At 46.4% G+C, this 16,479-nt stretch overlaps 1 protein-coding gene across 1 annotated transcript in view; it reads right to left on the bottom strand.

Moving 5' to 3' along the window:
- ALKBH5 (alkB homolog 5, RNA demethylase) overlaps nt 1–13,741 on the bottom strand; it is a 43,124-nt gene extending 29,383 nt beyond the window's left edge. The window contains exons 1-2 of the mRNA XM_082259952.1: nt 13,201–13,741; nt 8,408–8,703 (exon numbers count right to left, since the gene is read on the bottom strand). Of these exons, the coding sequence (XP_082116078.1) occupies nt 8,408–8,703; nt 13,201–13,554 (650 nt within the window). The 5' untranslated portion in view covers nt 13,555–13,741. The remainder of the gene's footprint in view (nt 1–8,407; nt 8,704–13,200) is intronic.
- Nucleotides 13,742–16,479: the final 2,738 nt, after the last annotated feature.

Raw genomic sequence — 16,479 nt, 5'->3', positions numbered from 1 at the left:
GGTTTTGTCGTTGAAAATAAAGCTTTGTTAAAAAACTGTCTCCTAACTTTCAGCTGGCTCCTAGATTCAAAACAAAATTTGTCAAGCCCTGCATTAGATCCTCAGACAAAAAGTATTCCATCTTGCAGTTGCAGGGCAACCTAGAGGATCAGCATGACACCCGAGCAGCTTGCACCTTCAAAGAAAAGGTCAGACAAAACCAATCAGCTTCCAGTTTTTATTTTTTTTGTTAAAGCTTAACTGAACAAGCTAAAGTTAAAGTGGAGTTCCACCCTATTTTTATACTTGCCTCCATCTTCTCGCTCCGGGTCACCTGAAAAAGAAATGGATAATCGCATATTTTTTTTTTTTTACTTACCTCGTAGCGAATAAAAAATACTTACCTTACTTCCTTCTTCCTCCTTCCTCGGCCGCGGCCCGTCGTCACTTCCTGGCTCTGCAATGATTCCTGGGAGCTGAACGTCATAGCTCCCAGGAATCATTGCGCCTGCACCGGCCCCGACGTCAGTTCCGGGTCGCACGCGTCATCCCCTTCTAAACAGCTTCTGGGCATGCCCAGAAGCTGTAGAGGGATGACGCGCGCGACCCGGAAGTGACGTCGGGGCCGGCGCAGAGCATCGTGGGACCAAAGAAGGCGGAAGAAGACGCCGAAGGGGATCTCGCTGGCTTCAAGCTGCCCACATCTGAGATGGCAGCGCTGGACAAGACGTTTGCAAGGTAAGTATTTGTCCTAACAGGTAAGTGCAACCCGGGACAGATCAGAGGCTAGCCATTGTGGAATGCACTAGCCCTGACTGTCCCGGGGGTATAAAAAAAAAAAAAAAATCCAGGGTGGAACTCCGCTTTAAGAGCCGATTGCCTACAATGCACAGTTGCACCAGATTTTATGCACTCGCCAGTTTTAGTAAACCAACCCCACTGTGTTCTGTCAGACTTAATGCTATACATCCTAGCCTAGGATTAAAAAAAAAAAAAAAAAAAAAACATCCGACAAGCTGCCGTGGCACAAAAATGTAAGCATGCCCCACAAATCTATAGTCCCCTGGTGGCTGGAGAACCAAAGCTGGTACTTGTAGTTCCGTTCCTGAAGTACTGCATTTACTCAATGCTGGTATAAGGCATACAACTGCCACTGTCAAACAGGCATTTGTATGCTTACTTTTAAGATAACTATTAATGTCATTGCTACTATATACAACCAGACAGCTGTTAACCCCTTGCTGCCGACTGTACACATGTATGGGGCTTCACTGAAGTGGATCTACTTACTTGCTGAGAGCCTGCTTCATAGTGCATTCCCAACACAGACACAGGGCTCTCACTAATGATCTTGAATTGGAGGTCTGGTTCAAGATCACCCGATTACTGATAGCCAATCAGAGGCTAATACAGCAATCAATCACTGTACAGACCGCCCTGTGAGTGTTTTCTCTTCTGAATGGAGAGAAAGAAATGGTTACATAAAAAAAATATTTAAAGAAAATTAGCTAGATCAGGGTAAGGGTCAAAGATAGATCAAGGTCAATGGATTTTAGGTAGGATTAAAATATTTTTTTTATTTTTTAAAATTAGCATCAGTGTGTCTTAGGTAGGATAACAAAAAAAAAAAAAAAGAAAGAAAAAAACTGCACCTAAAACCAATATTTCTAGTACCTGGAAAAAACTAACGCTCATGGATATTCAGACTATGGAAGACTTTACCGCAGCCCTTAACGGTAAATCTGCAGGCCAGACTAAAAAATGGTTTGCTGACCTCACTCATAAAATGACCTGCAAGTGGTCAAGAGGAATGATTGCATCCTGTGGGTGGTCTCTGGAATACAGGACTTAAAAAAAAAAAAAAAAAAACACAACCCCATATCATGAGGGATTGGCTGTTTTTTGGAACTGTGGAAAGACCAAGCATGCAGCCAGGATTTCCATTGAGTGCAAGCTGTTGCCAGAGTGAAGTATTATCTGACCTTTCTTTGGGATATTGGGAATAGGAGTGTATGTTTGAGTCTTGTTAGGGTTTATGGTAACATGTGTAGGAAGCTTTATGTACTTTGTCCAGTAAAGATTTGTTTTATGCTTTTTATCAAAACTGCTCTAGGTGCATCCGTTCATTTTAAATATTCCCTAGAGATTTTAGTGGCTGTCCAGTATACCTTAACCACTTGCCCTTCTGTGCACTTAAACCCCCTTCCCATCCAGACCAATTTTTAGCTTTCAGCGCTCTCACACTTTGAATGACAATTGCGCGGTCATGCTACACTGTACCCATATGAAATTTTTATCATTTTTTTCACACAAATAGAGCTTTCTTTTGGTGGTATTTAATCATCTCTGGGTTTTTTTTTTTTTTGTAAAAAAGAAAAAAAAAAAAAAAAATGCAGAAAATTTTGAAAAAAAAAAAGTTTTTTTATGCGAGTAAATTTTGAAAATAAATTTTTCTTCTTCACTGATGTGCGCTGAGGAGGCGGCACTGATAGGCTGCACTGATGAGGAGGTACTAATATGCCGCACTGCTGGGCACAGAGAGGCGGCACTGCTGGGCACCACCATCAGTGCCCACAGTGCTGCCAGTCAGTGCTCATCAGTGCCTAGATGAGCAGGCACTGATGGGCACTGATGGCGGGCACTGATGGTGGGCAGTTAGTGTGTTTAATGTACCTTGTGTAATCAGGGCACTGGTGATCAGTGCCCTGATTACATTCTTCTGTGTCCCCGACGGCTGATCGGCTCTCCTCCTTCCAAACACTGCAGTCTGTGTGAGGAAGGAGCGCTGGCGATGAGAGATGATCTCATATGTTTACATATGAGATCATCTCTCATTGGATGGTCCAATCACGTGGTGAATGGCCGCTGTGATTAGCCATTCACCACGATCTGTGATTGGCTGTGTCCAAGGGACACGGCCGACACAGATTTTCCCCAATGCGCGCTCACGGGAGCGCAGGGAGCCTGTGTCTGGGAGGCCGTTTAAAGACGGCCTCCCGAAAAGGTGAGTCGCGATGCAGCCGTACTTCGGCTGTAGCGCGGATGGGAGGAAGTTAATTCTAAATTGTTGTTCCCACATTTGATACAGTATCGCTTCAAAATTGAAGCTTCATGTCCAGTCAGGAGGCATTTGAAGCCTTTCAATGCTCCCATTTAAATCTTTGGCAATTCTGCGCAAAAGTCCTGGCAGGCATTTGCGGCAAAGTTGCAGTGCTGCATCGCGGGTTAAAGTTTATATCCTGTAATGCCACTTTCCATTGTGGAGCGGCCTTAACGCTTAAAAACTTCACATAGAGCGTTTGGGGAGCATTTTTAACTAATCATTAATGCTTGTAAAACGCCAGTCTAACGCCCATACTAAAGCTCATTAACACAACACTATAGGAGCATTTTTTAAGCGTTAGAAATTTAGTCAGGTGTGAACAAGCCCTAACAGAATTTCCTAGCAAGACACCCCCGCTGATCAGCAGAGGTATGGTGTGAAGGGTTTCCATGTTTTCCCTGTAAAGTCAGTTTAACCTTGAAACCCAAAATGAGCATAGCATGCAATTAAACTACGTTGGCAGGTTTATAGCTATATACATACAGGAAGTAAAAATGATATTTACATAAAGAGCCATTATGAGAATTAGAATTCAGAACACCCTAGGTCTATCTCTTCGTTATACTATTGAAAAAAGCATGAAGACATAGAATGATGAAATACTGCTAAAATGTTTGCAAAAAGAGGACTAGATTGTGGTGTTTGCCTTTAGGAATCAATTAAGCAGTTTAAAAAAATCATAACCCAATTCTGCCAGCATTGGTCAAATCTCCTTATGGAATGTTATTGGTACATTCTGCTATAGGACCCATGCCACATCATTCTGTCTTTAGACTTCTGTAAGCCACAAATATACTAACCCTCAACCAGTTTGCCATACAATCCAACGAAGCTGCTATTGCCAGCAAAGTGGCTGTGTGACCCATCTAGCTTGGTATTTGTCCTTTCAGATGCGTCTGTGTAATCAATGACCTATATCATACAGAAAGGCAGCCTGGGGTGTTCTTGTGTCCTGTCATCAAGGCATTACCCTGGATTTACTGCGACACATCCTGCCATCCTAGCTTGTAAACAACTTATCTTAGCAGCTCAGCAGTCTGGAGACCTTACAGACGCCAGCAGATGTAGAACCACAAGTATCAATCTCTCTCGTCAGTCTATTACTCTTCAATTATTTTGGTGGTACTTGCAGTTCAAAAAGCTATAAAATGTAAAAAAGGCAGCCTAAAAAAAGGACAATGCTACAAGAGCTTTGAATGCAACTAATTGCAGTTTGGGGATATAAAAGTGTAACCCCCCCCCCATCCTATATAGTGTACTTTTCCAGTCAAACTTGACAAACTCACACTGTTTTCTGGGTGTTCCTATTCACACAGCATACTTTCAAATAAAGTTAAAATGATTGAAAAGTCTGTTTTTCTTTCAATAAAAATAACAAACATGTTATACTTGCCTCCTCTGCAGTTGATTTTGCACAGAGCACCCTGGATCCTCCTCTTCTCGGGTCCCCCTTGGCCCTCCCTCCATTTGAGTGCTCCCACAACAAGCAGCTTGCCATGGGGGCACAGCTCTGTGTATCCATTCAGACATAGAGCTGCGGTTCAGCCCTGCCCCCTCATTAGCCATTATTGACAGCAGAGGGAGCCAATGGCACGGCTGCTGTGTCTTAGCCAATGATGGGAGTCCTGGACGACTGAGATAGTCGTGGACATCGCTGGATAAAGATTGGCTCAGGTAAGTATTAGGGGGGCTGCTGCACACAGGTTTTTTTTATCTTGATGCATAGAATGCATCAAGATAAAACCTTCTGACTTTACAAACACTTAAATATGTCATGTTTCTAGTAGGGATGCACCAATGCAGTGTATTTTCACAAGTACTCATAAAAATGCTCAGATGCCTGAAACCGATAATTGCGGTGCAATTTGCTCCCATACAAAACAAATGGGCTAAAAATCACACCACAAAGAATCGCATGCAATTTGAACAGAAATGCAATGCAATTCCAGGCTGGATCGCATGCGGTTTCCCCACCGCTTCCGTGTGAACCCAGGCTGAAGTCAGTATGACAAATCCGGGTTCACACAGGAGTGGGGGAAAACAGCATGCAATTCGGACAGAAATCACACCACATTCCAGTTGAAAATGCAAGCAATTCTTTGCAATGCTATTTGATCCCATTCATTTTGTATGGTCCAAATGGCACCACAAAGTACAAAAAAAAAAAAAAAAAAAAAACCGGTGCAACCCTACTTTCTAGTGTTTTCTTTGGAAAAGATTTACACACAAGACTGCAAACTAGCCTGAACAATTTCAAAGTGAAATTAGAGGCGCAAACTAAGGTAAGTGCATGGACACATTAGGGATGGTTTACTAAAACTGAAGTGAGCAAAATCTGGTTCAGCAATGCATAGAAGCCAATAATCAGCCTCCAGGTTTTTTTTGTCAATGTTTAATTGAATAAGCTGAAGTTAGAAGCCGATTGGCTACCATGCACAGCTGCACCAGATTTGGCACTCTTCAGTTTTAGTAAATCAACCCCATAATGTACCACCAAGGCTTGACATCTTTAAAGTGTTAGTTCACCTGAAAAATGAAACGTTGGAACATAGTACAGCCTCCCTCCCCAGTGGTTCCTGCTGTACTCACCTCTGGTGATGCTGAGATAGTTAATGCCCACTCTTGCCATACAGTGACCCGGGGATCTAGGGGTTTTAAATCTGGTCTCTTCTCCAGAGCGATTCACTTTGCAGACAATGACCAATCAGAATCTCTACTGTCCATCCTGGAAGCGTGGCACAGAGAAGAGAGCGGGGGAGTGAGGATTTCAAATCCCCGAGAAGCTGTGCGGACACTGGCAGCTCAGAGAAACAAGGGTGTGGAGGAGGGTGTACAGTGTTTTTTCTGAAAAGGTGAACACTTTATTGCTAATTAGGACACAATGTTCAAATCTAGTTTTGAACCACTACTGAAATCTGCCAGCACACTATACAGACGGGGTAAATAAGTTGACCATTTGAGGAAAAAAAAAAAAAAAAAAGATTTTTTTTTGGAAGCCTGTAAATCATTGCAGATAGCCGATGCCATGCAGGTCGCCTGCGGAACTGTCAGTGTATCTGCTTCCAAGTATGAGGAAATCAATCAGTATGACAGTAAGAGAGAATGAACTACCACAGCATCTTGGTAGGTCATTGAAAACTACAAGCCATAAGAGCGCTGTGAATGAGTGACCCGTGCTTTTTTTTTTTTTTTATTTACATTGACAGCTGGGAGAAAGTCTACCTGATCACTAATTGGATGTCACATGATGAGGAACCCATCCCACTGCCTCCTAAATCATAACCAGAGACATCGAGCTGCCTCTGACAGCGTGTTCACTGAGTTCACAGTGAGCGCACTCAGCACAAAAACCTCAGCTACCTTCGTCGTATGTGTATGGCCATTAAATCCCACCCTCTTTGCTTTGCCACAGCATGTGTGTCACTTAGTCAGCAAGAGGTTAACATTACTCTGAAGGGGAAAGCTAAGCACGATTTCTAAGCTGGTGAATAGAAACATGTAACAAATATAGTAGAAGCTAGAGCTGCATGATAGAACACAACACAAAAAAAAAAAAAAACCCACAAGCTCTCGAGTCACCCCCCTCACAATCTCAAAACATCACATCCTTGATTCATACAGAGCTGTTCTCTGCTCACCCACAGCTGTCAAAAAAAAAAAAAAAAAAAAAAAGGCCTTGACAAATGTTTATCAACATTGTTAAGGCTGCAGATAACTATAAACAATGTTTTACAATTATTTTTTTTATTTCATTCTTTTAGATCAAAGGTATTAACTTCCGTCTGTGAGGGCAGTTTAACCTCTTAGTGCCGGTTCACATTTGTGCGATCACAGAGATCGCATGTAATTTTAGGAGCAGTGCGCTTCGAATTACATGCAATGTCTGTGCAGTGCAAATTCAGCCATACAGTTTATATGGCTGAATTTGCACCGCAATCACACTGAAACAAGCACAGGACCCTTTTTTGGTCCGCAGCAGAATCGGATCGCATGGTGGTTCACACTAGTGAGATCCGATTCTGTGCGAATTTTCAGATCGCACTGCGATATACGATCTGATCAGGGGGGGCGTCGTTAACTTTGAATTGACACCCCCAGCGTATCGCATATGGCAGTGTGAACTGCCTGTTGTGCGGATGCGATGTGGGAACACGCTGTATATTCGCAGCATTCCCGCATCACATAAATGTGAACCGGCACTTAAAGACAGCATTTTTCTGACACTTGTTGCTTTCAAATTAAAAATCAGTACTTTTTGCTAGACAATTACTTAGAATCCCCCAAACATATGCACACATTACATACTATATACACACACACAATTTTTTTTTTTTAGCAGAGACCCTGACCCTAGAGATAGCGATCGTTGTAATCTTTTATGTCACACTGTATTTGCGCAGAAGTCTTTTAAAACGCAGTTTTTTTTGGGGGGGGGGGGGGGGGATGCACTTAAATGAATTAAAAAAAAATTAAACAGTAAAGTTAGCTCAATTTTTTGTAGAATGTAAAAAATGTTACGGTGAGAATCGTGATCTTTATTCTAAGCAAAAAAAATTGTGATGCTCATTTTTTACAGAATCGTGCAGCTCTAGTAGGAGCTATGCCAATTTTGTTGCAAAAAGATACACTTAAACCATTGTAGCTTAAGTGAGCCTCAACTTACAGGCACAACAGTGTTAACAGAAACTGATACAATACTGACAGCAGACCACAGCATTTCATAGAATATGGCCTAAAATTCCACATCCTGACAGATCAGGCTAGCACCTTTCCAACCCATAAATCTATACAGTCTCTGTAGCTTGTATAACACCTTCATAGTAGTTGCTGCGATACCACAAGGCTTCATTACAACCCTATTGTCACCCATCAAGGAGCTGCAGAACAGTAGCAAAACAAACTCACCCTATAACCATCAAGCCCACATCCCTATAGCTGCTAATATGACTACAAGCACCAGCATGCTGCCATCAAGTCTTAATATGCTGCTTTTACTACATCTTGAAGTTAAAGAACTTCACAAAGTTATGAAAGAACAACTCCAGCCTCCTGACAGGTCATGCTTATACTTGAAGCTGCAGATCCACAGAACACCAAAACTATTCTAAAACACCAGTTGTGTGCTGTAAATTGCAGAGGAACTACAAAGTTCAGCAACCTATAGGACCCAGCCTGTCACTTGTGCTGACAGGACAAGTTGGCTTTTCCAGTTCTGCAGCAGAGCTAAAGAAAGTCTGGAATAATATATATTTTTTAAAAGCATCAACATTGTGCAGCCAAGCAACAGGTGGAACCCAGTCAGATCCCCGGCATCCCCCAAGTTACCTGAGCAAGGTGACGCTACCCCTGCGCACAGGCAAGAAGAGCACAGGCTCAGACACACGGATGGGCTTGAACTGAAACTTGCAGCCGAAGCACAGGGCTGAGTCGCTGAAGAAGGATACGGAGACGATGGGTCGCTCGAAGATGTGGATAGGGTCCACGTGAGAGACTATACAACCGCCAGGCTGGTAGTCATTGATAACAGCGCTGTTTACAAAGCCGTCGGGGATGAGGCGGTGCTCCACCAGGCGACGGATGATCAGATCGTGCACCCAGTCTGGGATGTCATCCACATCACCCTTGGGGTAAAGAGAAAAGAAAAAAAAAAAAAATTACACTCAATCAACAGATAAAAATACCACAAGTATTTTTCATACAGAGTGCAAAATAATGCAGACCGTGCAGTAACATGCAAGGTCTGCTTACACTTTCTAGACCCCTTTCAAAAGTCACCTATTGCTAGCTGAATAACGTACCTGTAAGGAAAAAAAAAAAAAAAACAAAACAAACATTATAACTTTCCTTTATCCCCAATCTTCCACATCACTGGGCATAACAAAGTGAAAGTAATAGAAAATCTTTAATGAAGTCCTAGATAGCAGTAAAACCTGACAGAGGCTCTAATCCTTCACTTTTTGGTGGGACATACAGTATACATTATATATATATATATATATATATATATATATATATATATATATATATATATATATATATATATATATACACACACACACACACACATATACATACACACCCCCGCTGTAACAGCTTTCATTTGAATTGCCGGACGTTCACTGTCACACACAGCACCGCCTCCTGGCCAGGCGATCCAAGAGGCGGAACTGTGATTGCAAGTCGCCGGCAATTCAAATGAAAGTGGTTACAGCGGGACGATCCCCGCTCTGATTTTCCGGCCGGCTTTCCTCTTCCACTCCTGCACTGGTCAGGCTGCATTGACAGGCATAGGGGAGGCTTGCACTGATGAGCTTCACTGATGGGCATTAAAAGTCATTAATATTCATTTTTGTAACTTCTACAATCATGCAAAAACATTTAAAAGTTTATTTTATGGGATAATTTTTGAGGGTGGGGTTGGGTGGGGCAACTGGTCTCTGGGTTTCCTCTACTGGGAGTACCCAGATGCTCTCTAATCAATCCTCAGAATCTAGGCAATCTCATCCTTAGAGTACAGTCTACAGAGCTCTATGTTCTTAAGGGGGGCACATCTTCTGATAACTGGTGGTACCAAACCCGCAGCACAGTTTTCTGACTTCTGATCTAAGGAGAAGTCCACTGAATGCAGATACCTGATCATACTTACCTCAGCATACTGCCTCCTTACCTCCGTCTATTAATTGCATCAGTTTGGGGCAGGTGTTCTGTAGTCTCTGGGAGTACCCACCTAGAGGTTTGGTCTCTCTTCCTCTGGTGGCAGTTCTCACCTGTGTGCAGAAGTGTGCAGTAGGTGTCACAGTCCCTGGTACTACCCCACTTATTGTAAAGTCTAGTAATCAGTGGTGGTACTCTCACTGGTAATATCCTGGTTCCTGGGAGTACCAACTCCCTACCTCGGCCTTATCAAAGTAACTAGGTTGTAGCACATGTCCCCTGGGAGTACTCACCTTGGAATATAGCCTCCACCTACCTCTGCTTATTCAGAGTACCTTGTTTTAGTTACATGCTCCTCGGAAGTACCCACGTTGAGGTTGAATTCCTCCACCCAATCAGAGCAACCAAGGTTGGGTCACATGCTCCCTGGGAGTACTCACCTTGGGGTTGAGTCTCCCTACCCAAGTGTACCCAGGTAGTAGGCATGCTCTCGGGAAGTACTAGTTTCCCTCCCTCTGCCTATTAAGAGAACCCATGTTGTGTCATGTGCTCGCTGGGAGTAACCCCCTTAGGGTAGATTCCTTCCACCTAATCAGCGTATGCAGGTTAAGTCACAGGCTCCATGGGAGTACCAACCTTACAGAGTTTCTCCAACTAATCAGAGTACCCAGGTTGCAGCACAGACTCCCTGGGAGTACTCTGAGGTACTGCCTCCTGCCTGTACAGAGAACCTAGCTTTAGTCACATGCTCCCAGAGTACTCACCTTAGGGTTGAGTCTCCCTACATAGTCAGTGTACAGTGCAGGCTCCCTGGAAGTATTAGTCTCCCTCCCTCTGTCTAGGTTGGTTCATGTGCACCTTGGGGTAGATTTCCTCCATCAATACAGAGTACCCAGATTGCAGCACATGTTCCCTAGGAGTGCTCACCTTGAGATACTGCCCCCCCCCCCCACCTATTCAGAAGTCATGTGATCCCTGGGGTAGAGTCCTTTTACCTAATGAGAGTATGCTGGTTTAGCCATGGAGTTCCTTGGGAGTACCCACCTTGAGGTCGAGTATAAATAAGAGTACTAAGGTCAAGTCACATGCTTCTATGGAGTACCCACCTTTGGAGAGAGTCTACCTAATCAAAGTACCCAGGTCAGGTAATCTGCTCCCTGGGAGTACCCACCTTAGGGTAGAGCTCCCCCACCTGATTATAGAGTACCCAGGTCAGGTGCTCTCTGGGTGTACCCACGTCCAGAGAGAGTCTACCTATTCAGAGCATCCGGGTAAGGTCATGTGTTCCCCACAAGTGCCCATCTTGGGGTACAGTCTACCTAGTCAGAGTATAGATGTCTTGTCCCGTGCTTCCCAGGAGTACCCACCTTGGGGTAAAGTCTGTCTAATCAGCGTATTAAGTTTAGATCACGTGCCCCACCAGGGAGTACCTATCTCGGTGTAGACCCCCCCCCAGTACCCATCAGGTCACCTGTTCCACGGAAGTACCTACCCTGGTATAAACCCCCCAACTGATCCAAGTACCCCTGTCAAGTCACTTTTTCACCGGGAGTACCTACCTTGATGAAGACGGCCAGCTTATCACAGTACGCCTGTCAGGGCACATGCTCCCTAGGAGTACCTACCTTGGTGTAAACCCACCCAGCTGATCATAGTACCCATCAGGTCACGTGTTCCCCAGGAGTACCCACCTTGGTGTAGACCCCCCAGCTGATCACAATACCCCTGTAAGGTCACATGTTCCCTGGGAGTACCTACCTTGGTATAGACCCCCCAGCTAATCATAGAAACCCTGTCAGGTTACGTGTTCTCCAGGGGGGTACCTACCTTTGTGTAGACCCCCAGCTGATCAAAGTACCCCTGTAAGGTCACATGTTCCCTGGGAGTACCTACCTTGGTATAAACCCCCCCCCCCCCAGCTGATCATAGTACCCGTCAGGTCACGTGTTCCCCAGAAGTACCTACCTTGGTGTAGACCCCCCAGCTGATCATAGTACCTGTCAGGTCACGTGTTCCCCAGCAGTACCTATCTTGGTGTAGACTCCCAGCTGATCATAGTACCCCTGTCAGGTTACGTGTCCTCTGGGGGAGTACCTACCTTTGTGTAGACCCCCAGTTGATCACAGTACCCCAGTCAGGTCACACATTCTCCGGGGAGTACCAACCTTGGAGTAGACTCCCCAGCTGATCACAGTACCAGTCAGGTCACCCGCTCCCCGGGAGTACCTACCTTGGTGTAGACTCCCCAGCTGATCACAGTACCCATGTCAAGTCACGTGTTCTCAGGGGCGTACCTACCTTAGTGTAGACCCCCCCCCAGCTGATCACAGTACCCATCAGGTCACATGTTCTCCAGGGAGTACCTATCTTGGTATTGACCCCCCCCCAGCTGATCAGAGTACCCCTGTCGGGACACGTTCCCCAGGAGTACCTACCTTAGTGTAGACCCCCCAGCTGATCAGAGTATCCCCTGTCAGGTCACATGTTCCCCGGGAGTACCTACCTTAGCATTGACCCCCCAGCTGATCACACGTTCCCCGGGAGTACCTACCTTGGTGTAGACCCCCCAGCTGATTACAGTCACATGTTCTCCAGGGAGTACCTACCTTAGTGTAGACCCCCCCCCAGCTGATCACAGTACCCATTAGGTCACATGTTCTCCAGGGAGTACCTATCTTGGTATTGACCCCCCCCCAGCTGATCAGAGTACCCCTGTCGGGACACGTTCCCCAGGAGTACCTACCTTAGTGTAGACCCCCCAGCTGATCAGAGTATCCCCTGTCAGGTCACATGTTCCCCGGGAGTACCTACCTTAGCATTGACCCCCCCAGCTGATCACATGTTCCCTGGAAGTACCTACCTTGGTGTAGACCCCCCAGCTGATCACATGTTCCCCGGGAGTACCTACCTTTGTGTAGACCCCCCAGCTGATCCTAGTACCCCTGTAAGGTCACACGTTCCCCGGGAGTACCTACCTTGGTCTAGACCCCCCAGCTGATTACAGTACCCCCTGTCAGGTCACATGTTTCCCCGGGAGTACCTACCTTTGTGTAGACTCCCCAGCTGATCACAGTACCCCTGTAAGGTCACATGTTCCCTGGGAGTACCTACCTTGGTATAGACACCCCCCCCCCCCCCCCGCTGATCATAGTACCCATCAGGTCACGTGTTCCCCAGGAGTACCTACCTTGGTGTAGACTCCCAGCTGGTCACATGTTCTCCAGGGAGTACCTACCTTAGCATTGACCCCCCAGCTGATCACGTTACCCGGAGTACCTACCTTGGTGTAGACCCCCCCACTGATCACATGTTCCCTGGGAGTACCTACCTTAGTGTAGACCCCCCAGCTGATCCTAGAACCCCCTGTCAGGTCACATGTTCCCCGGGAGTACCTACCTTAGTGTAGACCCCCCAGCTGATCCTAGAACCCCCTGTCAGGTCACATGTTCCCCGGGAGTACCTACCTTGGGGTAGAGTCGCTCCTGCCCGGGGCCCCTCCTCTGTAGCTGGGCCCCGTACGTGTATCCTTCCCCGAAGAAGTACTTGTTGCGGAGCGGCGCTCGGTCCACCGTGTGATCCCGGTACAGCCCCTTCTCGGCCCGGGCCACCACCTCGTCTATCTTGGCCTCGATGCGGGAACATTCCTCCGGGGAGAAGAGCCGCACCTGGCTGATCCCGCTCCGCACCTTCCGCGCCTCCTCCTCCTCTTCCAGCTCCGCCTCCTCTTCCTCCGTGTCCGAGGCCGGCTGCTTCCTCTTCCTCACCTCCCGGGACTGCAGCTTCTCCCGCAGGTCGCTGTAGCTGCTGGTGGCGGACATGACTGGACTGCGGTGTCGGGGGGGGGAGGGGGGAAGCTCGGTCACCCGGGGCTAGGCATGTCCGCCGGTTCACTCAGTGACCCCCCATTCACTTTCCTCTCCTCACACCGGAGAGCGGATGCCGCTGCGCCAGCACCGTCCAAGGCCCGCCGACGTCACTACTCCGTTCTGAGGAGATCCTCTCTACCATTGGTCCTCAGGCGGGTCAATCAAAAGAGTGGGCGGGGAAACGCGCCGAGAAGGGGCACGTGTCACCGCCGCGGCCTACAGAAATGCTTTCTGCTATTGGCTTAATGTCCTGCCACTCCTATTAATGGGCGGGACAAAGAGGAGATCACGTAGGACCCCAAAAGCAAGGGCTGGCGATATCTGTGCCTGTACGGACGGTTTACATAAATCTCCGATCTTCTGGGTTTTTAAGCATCAGGCGCCTGAGAATGGCGACTAAGACAATTCAGGAATATTATATCTGGTTGGTCTACGAGTGTTTTACAGTCAGACAATCTTTATAAAGCATAAGGAGCCTCTGGCGCCTTTTGTTTTGGAGGCTTCACGAGACTGTCGACGTGACTAGAGTAACGTCTCCCAGGGGGGTGGAGTACAAAGATGGCCGCCGCAGTGGGGGCTTCTGTGGTGTAGCAAGATGGCTGACAATGTTGGCGCGCTCCTCATGTGCAGAAGCTCCACCCCAAATCTGCTGGGGAATGTTTTAATAAAGTGACAAGCCATGCTTTAAAGTAGAACTCCTTCCAAACCTCTGTCCTTAAAATGTATCGAAAGCCCAAACTATATATATGTTTAAGTTTCATTTAACCACTTAAGCCCCGGAAGATTTTACCCGCTTCCTGACCAGGGCCAATTTTGCGATTTGGCACTGCGTGACTTTAACGGACAATTGCGCGGTCGTACGACGCTGTACCTAAACGAATTTGACGTCCTTTTTTTCCCACAAACAGAGCTTTCTTTTGGTGGTATTTGATCACCTGTGCGATTTTTTGATCATGCGCTATAAACAAAAAATAATATTTTTCACATTTTTTTATATGAAATTCCCCCCCAAAAAAATGTAAAAATCCAAATTTTTTAACATTTTCGGCCAATTTGTTTTATGCTACCTATGTTTGGTAAAAACAAAATGCAAAAAGCGTATTTTGATTGGTTTGCGCAAAAGTTATCGCGTTTACTAACAAAGGGAAAGATTTTTGTCATTTTTGTTGTTTTTTTTTTTAACGAGTAATGGCGGCGATCTGCGATTTTCTTTTTTGCGGTACTGCGACATTGCAGCGGACGGATCGGACCCTTGACTGACATTTTTGACACTTTTGGGGTTACCAGTGACATTACTGCAGTAATCAGTACTATACATATGCACTGTTACTGTAAAAATGACACTGGCAGTGAAGGAGTTAACTGCATTGGAGAGGGAGGGGTTAAGTGTGTCCTAGGGGCGTGTTTCTAACTGTGATTGGCTGTGGTTACTAGTGTAAGAACAGAGATCAACGGTCCTACATAGTAGAACTGTCTGATCTCCATTCTTACACAGGGAAGAATGACAGGCAGCTTTGTTTACATTAGCCGCCTGCCTTTCTCCCGGTGTAACGGAAGATCGCGAGTGCCAGGCGGACATCAGGTCCGCCGGGCACACACGCGGGGGAGGTCCGTGACCGAGCAGGAGCGTGCCTCCAGCAGTGCGCGCTCGCTCCCTAGACCCTCACAGGCTAGCGACATTGCCCTATGTCGCTCTGCCTGTGAGGGGCTGACTGCCGACATAATTAGTCGTGCGGCGGTGGGCAAGCGGTTAAGAGGGCGTGGCAGGGGGTGTGTCCTATGCCTGCATAGTTTTGACAATAGGTGTCCCTCATTCCCATCTCCGAATGTTGGGAGGTATGAGTGTCCCACAGAAGACATTTCTCCTCACTTCCTGTTCTATAGATACAAAAGGAAGTGAGGGGAAATCTCTCCAAAGTGAGGGAAATGGAAATCCCCTATTAGTTGTCACCAGACCAGGGGTCCCCATTATATGATTTCCCCTTGTTGTGGTGACAACTTAAAATGTTGTAATTTCCCTCACTATTAGCCTGACAGCAACGGTCATCAGGACAAATGGAGGGAGGGGATACATTTCCTAATGGGGGGCTCAGAAAGCATTAACGATCCCACAGAGGTTCTAACAGTTATCTGTTCTATTCAAAATGAAACAAACCCAATGTCAAAGTTGCCGACATTCTGAAAAAAAATTTTGGGAAGCTTTTTTGTGTAGGCGGAGTATTATTTGAATTTGGGGCATTCGTTCGTCGGCATGACCTAGTTTGACTGAGAAAATGTGGAGAACGAAAAATGAATGTGGTTAAAATGACACTAAATATTGGGCGTGGCTTAAAGGGGGTGTGGTTAGAGTCAAAGATGACTTACATCAGTGGTTCTCAACTGGGGTTCCAAACTGTTACCTCCTGACCCCCCTATACTGTTCCCTTCTGGCCCCTTTTTACTGTTCTCTCCTGGCTCCCTATTACTGATCCCCCCTGGCCTCCTGTGTTATACTGTGCCCCTGATTCTGTTCTCTTCTGGTCCCCTGTGCTATACTGTTCCCTCCTGGCCCCCTATTACTGTTCCCTCGTGGTCCCCCATTACTGATCTCTCCTGGCCCAATATTATTGTTCTCTCATAGCCTCCAAGTACGGTTCCCTCCTTACCCCCATTACTGTTCCCTTCTGGCCCCCCATTTCTGATCTCTCCTGGTCCCCTGTTCTATACTGTTCCCTCCTGGCCCCCTAGTACTGTTCTCTCCTGGCCTCCTGTGCTATACTGTGCCCCTGATTCTGTTCTCTCCTGGTCCCCTGTGCTATAATGTTCCCTTGCAGCCCCCTATTGCTGTTCTCTCCTGGCTCCACATTACCTTTCCCTCCTGGCCCCCTATTACTGTAC

The sequence above is a fragment of the Pelophylax lessonae genome (genome assembly GCF_965119305.1).
Source record: "Pelophylax lessonae genome assembly, chromosome: 6".
Lineage (NCBI taxonomy): Eukaryota > Metazoa > Chordata > Amphibia > Anura > Ranidae > Pelophylax > Pelophylax lessonae.
Note: the sequence above shows the minus strand (reverse complement) of the source record. Positions and strands in the feature narration are given on the sequence as shown.